The 17,828-nt window shown below is 41.7% G+C and overlaps 1 protein-coding gene across 2 annotated transcripts in view; it reads left to right on the top strand.

Annotated features, from left to right (window-relative positions):
* The window catches only part of STK3 (serine/threonine kinase 3), a 184,071-nt gene extending 181,707 nt beyond the window's left edge, over nucleotides 1-2,364 (top strand). For both annotated transcript variants that reach the window (XM_018559100.1, XM_018559091.1), the window contains one exon: nucleotides 1,652-2,364. In XM_018559100.1, coding sequence (XP_018414602.1) covers nucleotides 1,652-1,810 — 159 coding nt within the window. In that variant the 3' untranslated portion in view covers nucleotides 1,811-2,364. The remainder of the gene's footprint in view (nucleotides 1-1,651) is intronic.
* The last annotated feature ends 15,464 nt before the right edge of the window (nucleotides 2,365-17,828 follow it).

The raw sequence follows: 17,828 nt of genomic DNA, 5'->3' as shown, positions 1-17,828 counted from the left end.
CGAAAGCCGGACTGAAAGGGGTCCAAAAGGTTGTTATTTGCGAGGTGGCAACTCAGGCGGTTGTAGATAAGGCGTTCTAGTAGTTTAGAGGTGAATGGGAGTAAGGAGATAGGTCTGAAATTATTGAGGTTGGCAGGGTCCAGTGAAGGTTTTTTGGGTATTGGGGTGACTAGTGCATGTTTGAGAGGGGTAGGAAAGATTCCAGTAGAGAGTGAAAGATTGAAAATGTAATAGGGCAAGATAGATACATTGCCTCATTACAAGACCGGTGAGTGCCTTTTCAAGTGGACCATTGGTGTTTAATTGGTTTAAATGCTTTTTTAAAATATATTTTTGACATAGTAAAGTACTATTTTATGAGCCATCTCAGTAATGTTGTGTATGAGATACTCTTTAGATGAATATCAGACAACACGGTCTTGATATCAAATTAGAGATTCTTTTATAGATACTTTTATCTCAGAAATATTTGAGCAACAAACCATTTGTAGTTCCTGAATGCACCTGCCCTAGGGGCTCATGTTTCTCATGTTGACATTTTTGGAAACTACAAAGATATAGCATGAGCTGTGATACTTGATGGTGAGGAGAGCAGAGTAGGGATTTCTGATGATATGTAAGCGTTACCATGGGGAGGCCATAGGAGTGTACATCACAGCTCCTTGCATCACATGCACATTTCTCTGCATTTCTCTACCTCATACACTTAGTTGGGCAAGAAACAAGGGCAGATACTGAGCTATACCAAGTTGAAGAAGCAAACAGTGAATATGTCCAGTTTGTAAATCCATTGGTGGGCAGTTTTGTGTGTTAAAGTTCTTTTGGTCAGTAAGTAACCGCACTGCAAGTGCAATGACATAGCTTGGCTTCCCCCTGTAGAAGAGAGATGGGGACAATAATGACTGCTGTAATTCAGCAATACAGAAGCAGCGATACCCACTCCTAGAAGTAGCAGTATGGTAGCCCTGGTTAGAGAGAACAAACAAGCAGTTCTGGAAAATAAAACTCAGATAAACTATGTTATTTAGTGTTACTGAAGTATTAGTGCCTGCAGTGAACTTAAATAAGATAGTACAAGCAGTTCTCTTTCCTAACAGTTAATAAGTTTGTCAATGCAAATAGACACACACATGTTAAAAAATAATGGTAACATCAATGAAGTGCAAACATCATCGTTCAGACTCAATTCAAGCAAGCCAGTGAAATGGGAATCCTGATTGCTTGTTATGGGTTACTGTAGAACATTGGTCTTTGCAGGTGTAATTCAGTAAAGCCTGTAGCCTTCACATTCAAGAACATTCAGGGGTTTTTAGCAGATGACTACACATTAGCTTCCCTCCGTCTGTGACATTCAGGAATTCCAGCCGTCTCACAAGAGAAATGGCCCCTGTCAGTGGAGCCGCAGGAAATTCAATTAGAGTTAATGTTTATTTTATCTTAAACATCAGAGCCCTTTTATATAGGGATGACAGATGCAGCTTTGGATGATTTGTCGTCAGTGTCCTGGAATAGTGAGCGCATCCGTTATGTGCCCTACTAAAATCACTTTCTCCTTCAATCATATTTTCTTGTTTGTTTTTTTATGTATAAGACAACGGGCTTCCCTTGTTACTTTTTTTTTTAATTATTTGTTTCTTTATTTTGCCCACAGCTTAAAAATCTGAGTTTTGAGGAGCTGCAGATGAGGCTGAAAGCTTTGGACCCAATGATGGAACGGGAAATTGAGGAACTGCGGCAGAGGTACACAGCAAAGAGGCAACCCATCCTGGACGCTATGGACGCCAAAAAGCGCAGGCAGCAGAACTTCTGACAGGGGCTGTTCCTGTTCACAATAACCTTATACACACGGACTTGAGTGCTTTTTAGGAACTCCTGAATTCAAACCTGTGGTCACCTCACACAAATGCTTTTCCCAGCAGAACCATGAAAATGTGTTTTATCTCTGCACAGGCATTAACAATGTTCTCTTGCTCTCGACTTGAGCGGTCTGTAAAGCAGGGCTACAAGTAGTATCTTAAGTCCTACACATCACCCTTTGTGCACACTTTTCCCTTTGTTTTCATCTTATCATTTACCTGTTTTGGTTGCTTATATAGTGGAGCCCTGTCTGTGCATGTTCTGTTGTTACAGGTGAATCAAACTCTCAGATTCAGAAGAGGAAGAACTCTTACAAGCAAACCACCTGTGTCTGTATGTGGAGATAACAGCCAGCATAATCTTTTACTATTTCATATCAATATTTCAGGGAAGTGTTTGCACCTTGGTAAATATTAATTTGCCTTAAAGTTACAACTTATCTATTTATTTCTTTGTGTTACATCTGAGTGTGGCTTACATTAGGGACCAAACTATGTTCCATGCTTATTAGAGGGGAACTTACAGTGTTGTTGTTTTTTTTTGGGGAGGGGGGGGATTATATCATCTTCCAGAGATCTCCTGTACCCATCTTGGATTATTGTAGAGAGGTCGGTGCTTCTGAATTCGCAGGTACGTCCTAATGCTGCAACCATTGCAAAGAGGTCTGTCTTAACCTTTTGGGAGAATTCAGCAAGGGGAGGCAAACTGATGGTGCCGGGGTATTGGCTGAATCAGGAATTCTTGTGGGAGAGTTTACAGTTGAAGTCCCCTAGAAATATAAGAAGGCATGGTGTGTTAACACCAGGGAGCATCTACCCATAGCTGAAATACCAGTTTTGAATGGTTTGACCCTTTAAGCACTGTAGCTGGTTTTTAATGAAGGAAAGGAAAGTTATTGGTCTATTGCAATCTGTCAAATATTTGCTTTTGGTTTTCAGCTTACTGTAGAAACGAGACTGTTGGATTCTGATTAATCAGTAGACCCTTTTCTGTCCTCCAGTTGCATATCTTAGCCCTGGTGTATGCTACTTTTTCTACATGTTACTGCTAAAGTTTTGTATCCTGAGAAGGTATGAGCTTTACCTATTGCCTTAATCTCTTCTTCTAAGAGGGGTATTTTATCCCAGCATTAATTATGAAGATTGTGTGATGACACTCGCAGGCATTCCTCACTCAGGCTATTCTACTGAGCATAAGTGGGTGTCATGAATAAACATCTCTGCAGGACAGCTAAGCGGTTTTCCTGTAACCCAGTAAAACAACAACAAATTATATTATTTTCATGTTTCCATTGCAGTCTATGATAATAAAAGGAGCTAACTGATTGGCTGTTATAGGCAAAAACAACTGTTTCTTCTTTATCAGTGAGGCCTCCTATTCCTTGAGTTTAGATGGAGCACCTCTGAGCATTGTCCAGGCTGTGCAGCTTGAAGAATATTGAGGTTATGTTTACTAGGCAAAAGGTGGAAGCGCATCCCTTCCATTTGGCTTGGGTTCTTCCCAGTAATATTGTTGGTTTGCCAGAAAGTTGACTTTATTACATGATTATTGTAGCTGCTTCTCCTAAATGGTCATTACTGCTGCATCAGCTCTCTCGCCAATTTTCACTAATCGTTCCACAATCCACTAATGTGAGCCTTGACTGGCCACGACTTTTTATTTCAGTATTTTCAATCAGGTTTTTTCCACACTTCAGTGGATTGATGTAGGTTTTATATTTGTCTCATTGTTTGGGTATTTAAACCTGTAAAAGCTAAGCTGTCAGCTTGTTGCTGCTGAAACTCACCCAGTTTGTGGAAAGAGCCTCCATAAATTTCTCCACTTCCATTTAGCAAATATTAGGTCCACCTGTATCCCACAATGCAGTGCCCAAGCTACCATTCAGCAGGTCTAGGCATTCATATGTAGGTGGATGGGGATTATGTTTATCCAGGAATTGACTTTGACAAAATTAATATTCACTTGACTTAGGGTGACTTGGTAAGAATATCTGCGGTAATGCGTTGGCAGCTACTCGGTGCTGTATTTAGTTTGCTTTGTCATGTTCTTTTACTCACTGGTTCTTTTTTTATTGGTAAAGAAAGACTACTATCTGTTTTACACTGTTTTTAGATATAGATTCAGCCAGGGGTCCAGCCACTGCAGTCCTGAAGCCAGCAGGTACTCAAAGTGTGGATGGGGAGCTTTCATTCACATCAGAACTGCTATTCTTGCCATACAAGTGAATGGGAATACAAAAGCAGGTTAATGCAGCTTCGTTTCCAAATTCAAGTGGAATGTACCTAAAAATGAACTGCATTTCTCCATCAATGTGACTAGATGTAATGCTAGCTACAATTCTATTTGGGTGCTTTAATTGCTGGCTCCAAGGATTTATCCTTCACTGGATTAGACCTTAGTCTACATAGCAAGCAATGGCACGTTTTGCTATGTTCAGATTCCTATCTGCCTTGTATGCTTTGGTTCATCCATGGTTTCATATAGTATAGGGTAAAAATCTCTTTGGAAAGCAAAATCTTGGATGTAATGTAAAGTATTTATGCAGTAGGCGCATTGGTTTGTACTGCAGCTTGCAGAAATGTACAGGCTTTATTTGCTAAAATATTACCACAAAACAAACCTGTTTCCTAAATTTTAATTCTTCCGCATAGTGTAAATGTTCAAGTGTGGGCTGATTCCACAGTATAATTAGTACACATCTTCTGGCTGCTGCAATGACTACTGTGAATTACTATAGTTGTGTCCTCTATGCTGATCTCATCAAATATACGTGACACCTAGATCACGTAATTCCTGTTTGCCAGATTTCTGCTTTAATATATTTTGGTTACTTTGGGTATACAGCCTAAGTAGCCATTAGGCACAAAAAGTCTCACAAGATAGCCTTTTGCTGGGTACAGCCTGTATTTACTGATGGCAAGGAACACTTTTTAGATTTCATGAAATCAAAGGCAAAATCTGACATGTAGTGACGGCATAAGCCGGGTTCTGGAACACTCAATCATGGGCTTCTTGATTTGACAAATCTCATGCGTTAATATGGCTGAAAAGACCAAATCTACAAGTATAATAATATGTTCTGTATCTCCCTAAACCTTTGCACAGATAAGCCTAATCTTCATCAAAATATAGGCTACAAGTAAAGAAAATGTAAACCCAATCACTAAAATCTCATAAAAACATTTTTAAGCCCCTCAATACTAAACCAGAACAAGGAACTCACAGAGAAGATTTCTTTTCCCCCATTGTCTTTTACTAAATAACCTTTCCCTATACCTCCCAGGGCAAGCTGTTCCCCAGCATCCCTTCTTTCTGCCATTTAACCTTTCCCTACACCTCCCAGGGCAAGCCGTTCCCCAGTACCCCTTCTTTCTGCTATTTAACCTTTCCCTACACCCCTTCTTTCTGCCATTTAACCTTTCCCTACAGCTTCCAGGGCAAGCCGTTCCCCAGCACCCCTTCTTTCTGCCATTTAACCTTTCCCTATACCTCCCAGGGCATGCCGTTCCCCAGCACCCCTTCTTTCTGCCATTTAACCTTTCCCTATACCTCCCAGGGCATGCCGTTCCCCAGCACCCCTTCTTTCTGCCATTTTAACCTTTCCCTACACCTCCCAGGGCAAGCCGTTCCCCAGCACCCCTTCTTTCTGCCATTTTAACCTTTCCCTACACCTCCCAGGGCAAGCCGTTCCCCAGCACCCCTTCTTTCTGCCATTTAACCTTTCCACATTATTATAGTACTTTATGAGGCAGCAGTGATTGGTAAAGTCTTATCTGCTTTCAGTTAGGTAAAACATTAACATGACTGGGCTTTGTCATTCCTAGGTTACATTCAGATTTGTGTTAGCTCACATGTTGTAAAGCAAGTAACAATTTTCTTGGATGCTGATATTCCTAAATGTTATGTACGTGACCTGCAGTGTTATGTGAGACTCCTCGTTTTCTGTGCAGCATAAAATGAATGTTAAATGTCTGTGGAGCAGATTCCGCAATGACATTATGCACTGATCTCGTCAGCTTCTGTGGATTTAATGCCCATTTTCTCCCCACAGTAAAGCCAGCAGACTCATTTTGTAGAGCAAGTGACAGTTTTCACATAAAATAGTTGAAGGAACTCGTATAGTAGCAACTGCTTTGTATTTATTAGCCCGCTTCCTGCTCCTACAGTGTTTCCTGAAATAGCTCTCATGGAGAACAAGTGGAATCACTTTTCATTAAATGATCCCAAATTAAAATTTCATATTGTTAGGACAGCAGAATAATCCGTTGTATGCTGTTATTCTTATACAGGCACTCAAAGTATTCTTTAGCATTCAGCAAAATGGAATTTACATAAATCCTGATAATGTAACTCAGTGAATGTTCAGAAAAACGACTCTAGGGTCCTGTTTACAGGGGCGAGAAAAGCGCGGGAAAAAAAGCTGGTTGATCCAGCACCCAACTGCCCGCCTGAAACCTAACATTGCAGCCACTCGGGTACATACACATGCTGCAGCCTTCGTGTTTGGCAGGTGGCACCAACCATTGCATAGTTACATACTATGTCAGAGGTCAACACTGTCTCTCAGTACAGGTTTACAATAAAGCAGGTTCATACATTAAAGCAAGACAGACACAGCATAATGCTTTAAACCGGGGGTAGGCAAGCCTGTGGTGACTCTGCAAATCCCATCATGCCTCTGCCTCTGGAAGTCATATCTGTGGCTGTCAAAATCTAGCAATGCCTAATGGGATTTATAGCTGCACCACAGCTAGAGGGCTGAGTTTTGCCTACCCCTGCTTTAAAGCAAGATAGAAGATTTAATGCTGAGGTAATCTTGGTTGGCCTTATAAAGACTTTTAGGCAGGTTAGACCTGACCCATAGACTTGCACTGAAAGAGAGGAACAGTGAAGCACAGCCACTGTGCAGTACTTTTAAGCAGGAAGCCTGCAAATGGCAGCCCAATACAGTTTAACATGAGAGTCTCCTCTGTTATTCCGGGTACAAAATGTCAGGCATATTGCAGTTTTCATATTGGGAGGACATTTATTTAGCAGTGTAAATTTAGCTGAGACAGATTTACTGATGGCTTCCTGCTTGTTTTGAAAATGCTCCCCTCCAGTGGTTGGAAGTAGTAGGACACCAGATAAAAGTAAACCTGTCATGAAAATAGTAGTTGCCTGTCTGTCAGTACTGACCCAGGACAAGTATACAGAACTGGAAAGCTGCAGAGAAGTCAGGAATCCTTATTTGCCTGTATGTTTTGAATGGTTGATGTTCTGTATTAAAATCAGGGGGTCAGAATGACAACCAGACAACTAGCATTTGTTTTATGAAATGAGGTCAACATTGGCAGCTTCCATGTCTCTGTCATGTTTCCTTTATAGTGATCACAGATGGGTTACAGGCCCAACAGGTGGTCATGTCCCAAAGCATAGTTCAGTCAGATTTACACCAGGTAGGATCTCAATTTGCATTTCATTTCCATGATAAATCTCCCGTTATTTCCCCAAGCTGATTGATCACAATTATTCCTTAGCATCTTTTATTTGAAATCCTGCAGAGTGGGAGTCTGTTTGGGATGGTGCCTGTGATCTTAATTCTAGAAATTGGTGCATTTTCAGTGATTGTAAATATTACAGTAAAGGGATCATCAACCAACCAAAGAAACAAAGCCATCATAATCTGAAAGCTGCATCCTAGGTGATACTGTTTGCGTTTTCTCTTTTAATTTCGACCATTCGTATGGAAAGCATGCACAATGTCACATTGCAGCTAGCAGAGCTGTTTTATTAGATTGTAAAGTTCTGTTTTAAGCACCTTTCATATTGTGTGAGTCAGCCTGCTGCCTGGCATTGTTCAAACTTGAGGATTCAACAGTGCGACCTTGAAAGGACAGCTTGGAAAGTCTACGCTAGAGTTTTAAAGTATTGTACTGTTTATAGAGTTTTGTCAGCATGGCAAAATGGAGAGCACAAGCGTCAGCAGTTGCATTTACAATAAGGCCTCATTCACACTGCGTTAACTCGAGGCATTCGGGTCCGTGCAGCATGCACGCCTGCATCAGGCCAATCCCAGAAGGTATCTATCTTGTCTGCGTCCGAGCACGGACACCCAGACCCGTACCGATGTGCTGTTCGGGTGTGCATCTGACTTCGTATGGCCGCATCCTCCCATAGGAAAGAACAGGCTGCTACACGCAGCACCTGTCACTCCCGGGAACGGCCCGATACGGGCGTGCATGCCGCACGGACTTGTACGCACGCGTTAATGCTGTGTGAATGAGGCCTAAAGGTCCAAGGATGTCTCTCCCTGGGGAGGACCAACACATTGGGCATCAACCTAATGAGCTACTTTTTTGGTATCTCATTTTATAGAACTGATTCCTCATGAAGTTGTTCCTCAGTTTTAAAAGGTATTTCCTGGAAATTCTTTGTTTTTTCTTTGGATCTCTGCCTTCAGTAACAGAGAAGGGTCTTCAAATTCCACAGTCTATGTGTAAGTAGTGGTGGGACCCCCCATACAACTGCTGTTTGCAGTGAGCGTAAAAATACACTAGTTCCAAGAAAGAATCGCTGTATTTCATGGTTGCATTGCAATAACAGACATTACCAGCAGATGCTGCTGAACCAAAATCAGGAAATTATACCTCCACACTCAGGATACAACCAGGAGCTATGTGAGTAGTCTCTGTTGCCTCACAGATGGGTTTGTCCAAGTGCGTCTTCGCTTAACCACTAAAGTAGAATTCTTGTGTTTGGAATAGATTCCAAAACCAGGAATCACCAGAAACTCCACAAATTTCATACAAGGGCTTTCTCTAGAAGCTTTCATTGGCAGGCAAGGGGGACCTCATTTCAGGCCCTGTTCACCCTCTATAGTTAAACATTTGGGTCTATCCAGCCTTCTTCTATCCTAGATGCAGTTGTGTGGGTTTTAATATATACAGCAGTAAGTAAATTTCAGTAATCTGTTACCTTTGTTAGGGCATTGGTGACTTGACATATGTTAAAAATCAGTCACATTTCTGTGCTTGTCCTAATATTTATAAGTATGAGACTTTAGGGACCAACTCGTAAAATATTAAGCCATCCTCTGGCTTTGGAGGCAGCTTGCTTTGTGCCTGTGACAGATACTGTTAAAGCCCCAGATCATACTATCTCGCTGTGCTTCCCTCTCCACCATTGATCAACTTGGAAAAAAAAAATATTGTTGAACTATTGTGTTGCCTTCGTCATGACCTTTACTGCACTGTATTCTTCATTGTGTCATGTAGAACAAACACGCTATTCCTGGGATAGGCAAGCTTCGGGGTTGCAGCTGTTGTGTAACAATACATCCTGGTTGGCAGCCGCTGGAGTTTGCCTTTCTGTTTCTGTTGTATTTCTCTACAAAATGCACCTGAAATGTCACAGCAGACAATATTTCATGAAGGATTGAAGTAGGAATGGCAGGCAGAGCCCTGCTGTTTGTTTTTTAAATATGAATATTTTACTGTATTTTGTGACGTGTGCGCTCCGCGTCCTCGGTCTATGCACAATAATATAGCAGGAGGTTAGGATTGGGGAGGGAAATCTCCAGTGATTAATCAACGTGCCTCACATTGATTTCTGTGTCACCGAGCACACAGTGGTTCAGTTTCATTTGATCATCCTATAAAGGTGCTCACATGTATTTCAGTCTTATTGAGGTCATATTCCGATGGTATCTGTGAACAAATTAACTTTGTGCATTTCTCAATCACTGTAGCAAAATCTCCCACAGTTTTTTCCATGGGGTCACGAAGTGTCTGGTATATCAAATCATTTTTTTGTGAATTTTTTTTTTGTCATACAGGCCATAAATCATTTGATTTAATATTTGATACATATCGTAATTAGAATCATATTGCAGATTGGACTAAACATCAATGTTACGATGACATTTACAATCAAACATTCCGGTCGAATATAAAAAATAGGTAAAAAACTGATGTGTCTTTGTGGCCAGCTTAAAGCTTAACTCCAGGTAGATGTTACATCACAAACTAGTACAGTTATGTGGTTATTAGAGTGGAAGTAAACCACTTTGTAGTTTTTTCTCTAATGTGCAAGTACAGTGGTACCTCGGTTCACGAACGCTTCTGTTCGCAAACAGGAAGTTCGGCAAAAGTTTGTTTAAGTTCGCAAACTCTGCATCGGGTGACAAACACGACCGCAGCCATCTTCCTTGCTCTGACACATGGTAGTGGCTTCCTCTAGTTGAGATCGTGGTCTGATCACAGTTTGATTCGGTTTGCGACCAGAATCGTGGAACGAATTAAGTTCGTGAACCGAGGTACCACTGTATGCAGGGCATAAGGGCACATTTACCTTTCAAGTATGCCCTTCTCCAGCGCTATCAGATCAATCTTCGGTCCTCAGTTCTGTCCCCCACTGCCCAACCCTACTGGGTTCTTGGACAGAAGTTCTGTTCGGCTATTGGGTAGCCACTGATGATGAGTCCTGCGCATGCGCACAGGAGGAATGTTATTAACTCAGTGACAGATGTCAAAATAATACCTGTGACACAGGTGTCCAGCTTTGTGGGTATCATACGATGTACGAGGGTCAATCAAAAAGTAATGCCTCCATGTCTGTAATTTGAGATCTATTCGAGTGACTGTGAATTTCCATGAACCATGTTATAGAGGTGTCCTTACCCCACTAATGTATGCTTTTCGTTTTCCAGATTGAGTGATTAGAACCATGGGTCTGCTGCTAAAACAACGAGCTGTAATTTAATTTCTGGTGAAAGAGGGTTGCGTACCTAAGGAAATCCATAATTGGCTAAACAATGTTTATGGGGACGCTGTAGTGGAATTTTGGTTGCTCCTCCTTGAAACTTCTTCACCCAACACCGCACATTGCTAATGTCCACTACAGCGTCCTCATAAACATTCTTTAGCCGATTATCGATGGATTTCCTTAGGTAATCAACCCTCTTTCACAAGAAATTCAATTACAGCTCCTTGTTTGAGCTGCAGACCTAAGGTTCTAATCACTCAATCTGAAAAAGAAAAGGATACATTAGTGGGGTAAGGACACCTCTAAAACATGGTACATGGACATTCACAGCCACTCTAATCGATCTCAAATTACAGACATGGAGGCTATGTACTTGGAGCAATAGAAATCTCGTGTGGCTGAATCACTAATGATCTTGACTACTGGCAACAGTCCAGCAATCAATATTTAGGAGACTCACCACGCTTTATTACATCAGTCTGCGATCATTTGCAGGCGGCCTTCAGTCACATGCTTCGAGCATTAGAAAATCACACACGGTTTAGGCTTTACAGTTGCACAGTCACTGAATTAATGAATTGTCTTATTTATGAGACTGCTGGGTTAATATATCATTTAGAGTGTACTCCTTTACAAATTGTCAGTAACTGCCCCACACTCTCCTGAACCAGAGATCTCTAAAAACCTAAAGTTTTACTAAAGTCTGCATATACTCAGCTCCAGCGAAGTACATCCCCCACACATGCACACTGGAGTTCAGAATGTACACGGAGCTGTGCATGTTTAGCTCAATGTAGATTCTAGAGAAGATGACACTACCATGTTACTAGCACTGATGTTCTGAGGAAGGAGAGAGCCAAAAATAAACGTAAAGGATTGAGTCTTTAGTTGGTTTCCAACCTGCTCCTACTGGCTTTTCAGCTTTGCCTGACAAATCTAACACTCTTATAGCCTAAAGCGGTCCATACATATTTTTTGCTTCCTCTCATTTCCTTCCATCTATGCCCTCATCTGGCTATTGTACCCTGACAGTGGCAGGTGTGTCGCTGTCAGAATACCCGAACAGTGACCGCAACTGATTGGTCATTGTTCTGCAAATCATTTTTCGGACCTGTTTTGTTGAACAGAGGGGTGGCAAATTGAATTTTGGCTGAGTCAGCAGGACTTGGCAAAATTTAACGAATGTATGGCCGGCTTAAGCATCTATTGTCACCATGATAACATCCAATAGAGGCCTTAAACCTGTAAAACAACAAAAATACACTAAAACCTTCAGCACCAAAAGAACCTATCGTCTGCCTTCCCCAACCTTCCTCCATTGTCTGCTGCTAGATCACAGACACACTTTGTGCTTTAAGAATGGAAAAACATTTTCATTGTTCCAGTTGTGTTATTTTTTTTTTTCTTTCTGTCAAATGTTTATACCGGGATATAAAGCTCAGATTTGTGTGTAATGTTCCGTTTGCAGATTTGTGTTCGAGTTTGTATTCCATCACCCACTATTGTTTTATCTTTCATTATGTTCAAGGACAACCACTTTAGAACTGTTCCTTCAGTTTGCTTTCTATGAGAATTCATTTTAATATATAACTTACATGCAAAACATATTGAGTAAAGTAAAAAAACAAAAACATGATGAAGTGGTTTTATTGGTTTCAACGCAACACACGAGTACAAAAGGGAAAATGTCTGTGGAATTATACTTTTTTGGTTGATGTGCTACTCTTATTGATTTCTTTGTTTTAGTTATTCTTCACTGTCCCTGTTCATGTGTTATGTTTTATTACCTTATATAAGATGGGGACATTTCCTACGAAACTCCTTCCCTAACGTTCAGGCACAGCCATGTGAATTAAACTAGGATGGTCTTGCTACGGCCATAATTACTGTGCACATGGGCAATTACAGGATTAAAGTGAAACGTCAGATCATTTTTTTTTTTGTTCATTTTGGATAGATTATGGGAGGGTTATAACATCGGACAGTAATTTTTTTGCCATCTTTGTCCCCCTGGGAAGGTTTCCCTTAATTTCCTGTCCTATCGCCATAACAAGAAATGAGAGGACACCTTTCCAAAGTGAGGGAAATCCCTAGTTGTCTCCAGAACTAGTGTCCTCACTGAAAGACTTCCTGTCTCTATTCCTGTTTTTTTCCCCCACTTTCACTCTTGGTGATCAGGGTCACCATTACAGAGAGAGAGGATGAACCTCCCTTGTAGAGACACAGCAATAAAAACATATCTTAATACCTCTCCACTCTAGCTAAATCTAAAAATTGTTCTGGCTTTAGTTCTACTTTAATCACATGGTTTGATGAAAACAGTCTGTGATATAAAAGTATAGTCATTTCTAAGATGGATATCATAGTTGTAGGATGGGGGATATTATTTTTTTTTTATTTCCACACTTGGACTTGACCACCATCTCCTTTAAAGCATATCTAGAGCCAAAAACCGTTTCTTCAGTTTTGGATAGTGTAGGGAAGGGTTATAGTGAACCTGTTACTTGCCTCTGAATTGGAAACGTTGACGCTTCCTTTACATTTTTTTTTTTTTGTGTGTGTGTGCCTACTCAAGCGTTTCCTTTCCTTAACAAAAAAAAGTATGTACAACAAGGATGAGAAATTGGAGTTTTCTCCATTAATACATACCTATTACATTAAGCCTAAAAAGACAAAACTAGTACAACTAGAAAACAGTCCATGTGATATGAGAGTAAAGTCATTTTTAGGATGGGTGTCATTGTAGGATGGAGGATGTGAATTTTCAATTTCTGCTGTTGGAACTGACCACCATCTTTAGCCTATATAAAGCCAAAACAATTTATTTGGTTACCTGTGTCTGGTTTTTTTCACTGCTGTCTGCTGGGGACATTCACCCTCCCTGCTTGCCCTGGTGACCATTGTCACTGGGACTGAAATCCAACATTTTGAGCTGCCATTGACACAAGAGTAGTGTGGAAATTTTCCTTTGGGTACAGTCTTCAGTGACAAGCGTCTAAACACCCTAGCACAGCTTTGTGGTGCACTGCGGTGCATTACTGAGTGCGCGTTAACCCGCATTATGTATTAATGTGCATGCCATTAAGACAGCCCAGCACATTGAAAACTGGACCTGCCCCTTCTTTGCCAGCCCAGTGCACTACAACATGCGGTAATACATTGCTGCATGCTGCAACACAGGTCTTTTACGTTTGGGTGCCATGGTGCGTGCATACTGCTACAATACATCACCAAAAGGTATGTTTTGGGCCAGGGATAGGCAAACTCTGCACTACAGCTGTGGTGAAAGTAAAATCCCACCATGCCTCTGCCTCCAGGAATCATGCCTGTGGCTGCAAGAGTCTTGCAATGCCTCTTGGGACTTGTATAGTTCCACAACAGCTGGAGTTCTGAGGTTGCCTACCCCTGGCTTAAAAAGTACTCTGTTGTGATGTACTGAATATGCTACCAAGGACATGAAGGTGAAAGAGCATACCAACAAGGGAAGCCATTTGTATTTTTCATCAGACGCCCTTCATTCTGTCCTTCATGCCGTTCATTCAGTGATTCTGTTGGTATCTGGTCATTTTTTTCCCCAAGTCGGTGAACCAAGTACTTCTGAGCCTGTAAGCTGCACTTTGTCTTGCCATCCTATGACTAAGCCTTGCTAACAGCGTGCTACTTGTTAAAAAATTGTCGGCTTATCTGTTTGCTGTGATTTTGTATACGCACCAGGCAGCCGGCATCTACAGAGTGCATGTGATTGTTTTTCTGCATAAAGCTTGGAGTTTAGGCAGATCCAGCACCTGCGGCTTGTGTTATTTCTGCAGCGCAGTGTGTTCTCATCTCTCATGTCCATGCAGTTCCTTGAAGTGAGCTGTTCTAAAGATAAAAAGTAATTCACAGGGGCCTGCAATACTGATATATATTGTGTGCGATAACACAGTGATCAATAAACTATTTCAGTTGATAAACGCTTGAAATTAAATTAAGAGGAATGCTGCTCTGCTTATTCTGACTGCCCACTAGCATGCGGGAATATTGTAAACATAAAGTTAAACTCCACTCAGATATAAATGACACTAATGCAGCTCTTTAAAAACAAATACTTCCTGAAATGTATTTATTGGTAAATGCCAGCACTGTAGGTACCTGAATTTAGCAGACCCTTAAAGCTGAACTTCAGGCAGATATAAAGGACACAAATGAATGCAGCTCTGTATTCATTAACATACACTGATAAACCGTAACACTATGACCACTAGCCTAATATTGAATAGGTCCCACTTTTGCCGGCAAAACAGCCCTGATCCTTTAAGGCATGGACTCTACTAGACCTCTGAAGGTATGCTATGGTATCTGGCACCAAGCCGTCAGTAGCAGATCTTTTAAGTCCTGTAAGTTGTGAGGTGAGGCCTCCATGGATCGGACTTGTTTTTCCATCACATCCCACAGATGCCGATTGGATTGAGATCTGGAGAATTTGGAGGCCAAGTCAACGCCTTGAACTCGTTGTGCTCCTCACACCATTCTTGACCCATTGCTGCAGTGTGGCAGGGCGTATTATCCTGCAGAAAGAGGCCACTGTTATCAGGGGATACCATTTTCATGAAGGGGTGTATTTAGTCAGCAGCCATCTTTAGATGGGTGGTACGTGTCAAAGTAACATCCACATGAATGACTGGACCCAAGGTTCTCAGCTGAACATTGCCCAAAGCTTCACTCTACCTCAGCTTGCCTTTTGCCTTCTTCCCCTAGTGCATCCTGGCACCATCTCTTCCCCAGGTAAATGATACACACATAAGCATCCGGCTAGCCACATGATGTAAAAGAAAACATGATTCATTAGACCAGGCCACCTTCTTTCATTGCTGTGTTTTTCAGTTCTTATGCTCACATGCCCATTGTAGGTGCTTTTGGTGTTGGGCACAGTTAGCATGGGCACCCTGACTGGTCTCCGGCAACGCAGCCCCATATGCAACAAACTGTGATGCACTATGTGTTCAACTGATAAGACGAATGGTCACCAGCACTCCAAATGTTTCTTTAAAACCAAATCCTTGTATTAGGTGTAAAAGGTCATATCACCATGTCAAACAAGGTTTTGGAATCTGTCCGGTCCCTTCATCAGGAATACAAAGTGAACACTGAGGGTGGAATTCATCAAAACGAGTAGACAGAATCTGGAGCAGTTGCCCATGGCAACCAATCAGCATCTCTCTTCAGTTTGCTTAGGTAAGATTTGAAAATGAGACAAAAGCTGATTGGTTGCCATGCAAATCTGCTCCAGTTTTGATCATTTCCCCCCGTGTGTGTTCAGACACCTTTCTATCTGAACAAGCATTAACTTTTTCAGCAATTTGAGCTAGAGTAGCCAGCCTTCGCTCATGAAAACCTGATAAAAAAAACAAAGTTTAACTCTTTCCCCTGCTGGAAACAAAAAAAATACATTTCTGGCAGATGTTAGGCTTTAAAATATATTCTGCCTGATGTGAGATGTTTCATTTAGGCAAAAGTTCAAAAGGGCATTACAGGTAAAGTATAAAACATTATTAGATTCAATTGTCCATGGACTAGTGACCTGGTCACTGAACGCCTCTGTGAATCCTGATATCTTTATCATTCACAGTAAGGTGGACACATGCCATATATTAGACCCTTCATTCACACATATAGAAGAAAAATGAATAGTCACATCTATATCAATGCTGGAAAGTGATTCTTTCCATTTTCACTACAACCAGCCTGGTTCCCATTAATCTGGCCTAATGTTACAAATGTTTCTCATGTTGTCCTTGAAGAGTTACTTATCGTAAAAATGTACATTCAGGCAGTGTGCTCACTCGTCGGGCCCGGGTCAAATACATTTCACGAGGCATGTTTAACAGCTTTGCCAAAGCAAAACATTAATGCTAAGGAGGGGGAAAAAACCTGATTAAAATTCCATTTCCTGGCCTAGATAATTCAAAGTGTTCAAATTGATTCCATCAGAATTCATAAAAGATCTTCCAAACAAGGGAGGTCATGAAGGAAGTAAATGCTTACTATAAAGGGTGTAATTTGCAGACATATAAATCAGTTCTTGGCAGGGAATTCTATGGCATTGTGACTGAGAAATGTCCTCTGAGATGTAAAGCACAGGTACAGACAGGACCTTCAGTGAAAATGCATTCAGTCCTTTCTAATCCAAGGAGCTTTACATAAAAGGGTTCCTGATCCAAAAAAGACATTTAACCTAGGGCCACACTGTCCATTAAATCTGTGTTCTGGTAAATGTAACTCTTCGTTGGCAGTCATGTCGTTACAGCACATTTATTTCAGTTTGTCACACATCAGACGACCTTTAAGGAGTGCTTAAAGTAGAGCTATGGTCTCTTAATTGTAAGTGTCACAGTGCTAAGGATGTGAGCCCACAAATGAGCAGGTGGCAAAAGATCCCCCAGGGCGCGGAGTCTAAGGGCAAGCCAGTGTTCCCCCAGGGACCCCCTAACAGAAGTTTGGACTTAGCTGCGTGCTAACCCCAGTTCGCAATCCCCGGGTTCACCCTGTTCGCACGGAGAGTACCCGAACACACAGGAGACAGTGCTGGCAAAGACGGAATGGCAGCACAACAAAAGGAGATCCGGAGAACAGGCCGAAGGTCAGGGCAGGCAGCAGACAAGCGTTAGTCAGGAGAATTAAGCCGAGTCCGTACACGAGAAATCAGTCCATGGAAAGTCAGCACATAACATGAATGGGGCTCGGAAACAGAGTTGCTCAAGCAACCCAATTCTGGTCTGAGCAGGATTTAAATAGGAGGCAGGACAGGAAGTAGCAGGAAGCAAGGTATATTAACCCTCAGGTAAAGGGGGCAGCACCCATAGCTGCTAACCTAGCTCAGCAAGAGCAGAGCACATGCTAGTAGAACTACAGGTGCCAGCAGACCCACAGCAGCAAAAAAGGTAAAAACAAATGCAAACCAGTGAACCACAGATCAGCTCTGCAGCTGATGATCTGTTACAGTAAGTGCACCAGTGCTTTCAGTTTTTCCCCAGTCCTCCTGCAAAGTACCCCACCAAGAAAAAAACTTGTTAATAATAACTTCAGACAACTTCCTATGATAGGGCAACCACGCTGCTGCACTGCTCTTGAATTCAGAGCAGCATTGTCACTCTCCCTGAATGCACTACAGTGCAATAAGAAGACATTGCAGGGGGTGTGGCTATCAGCATTGTCACTGCTGATTCACAAGCCTGTACCTGCCAATC

The sequence above is a fragment of the Nanorana parkeri genome, unplaced genomic scaffold, assembly GCF_000935625.1.
Source record: "Nanorana parkeri isolate BGI_ZX_2015 unplaced genomic scaffold, ASM93562v1 scaffold16, whole genome shotgun sequence".
Taxonomy (NCBI): domain Eukaryota; kingdom Metazoa; phylum Chordata; class Amphibia; order Anura; family Dicroglossidae; genus Nanorana; species Nanorana parkeri.
The sequence above is the reverse complement of the archived record's forward strand: the minus strand, read 5'-3'. Positions and strand labels throughout refer to the sequence as shown.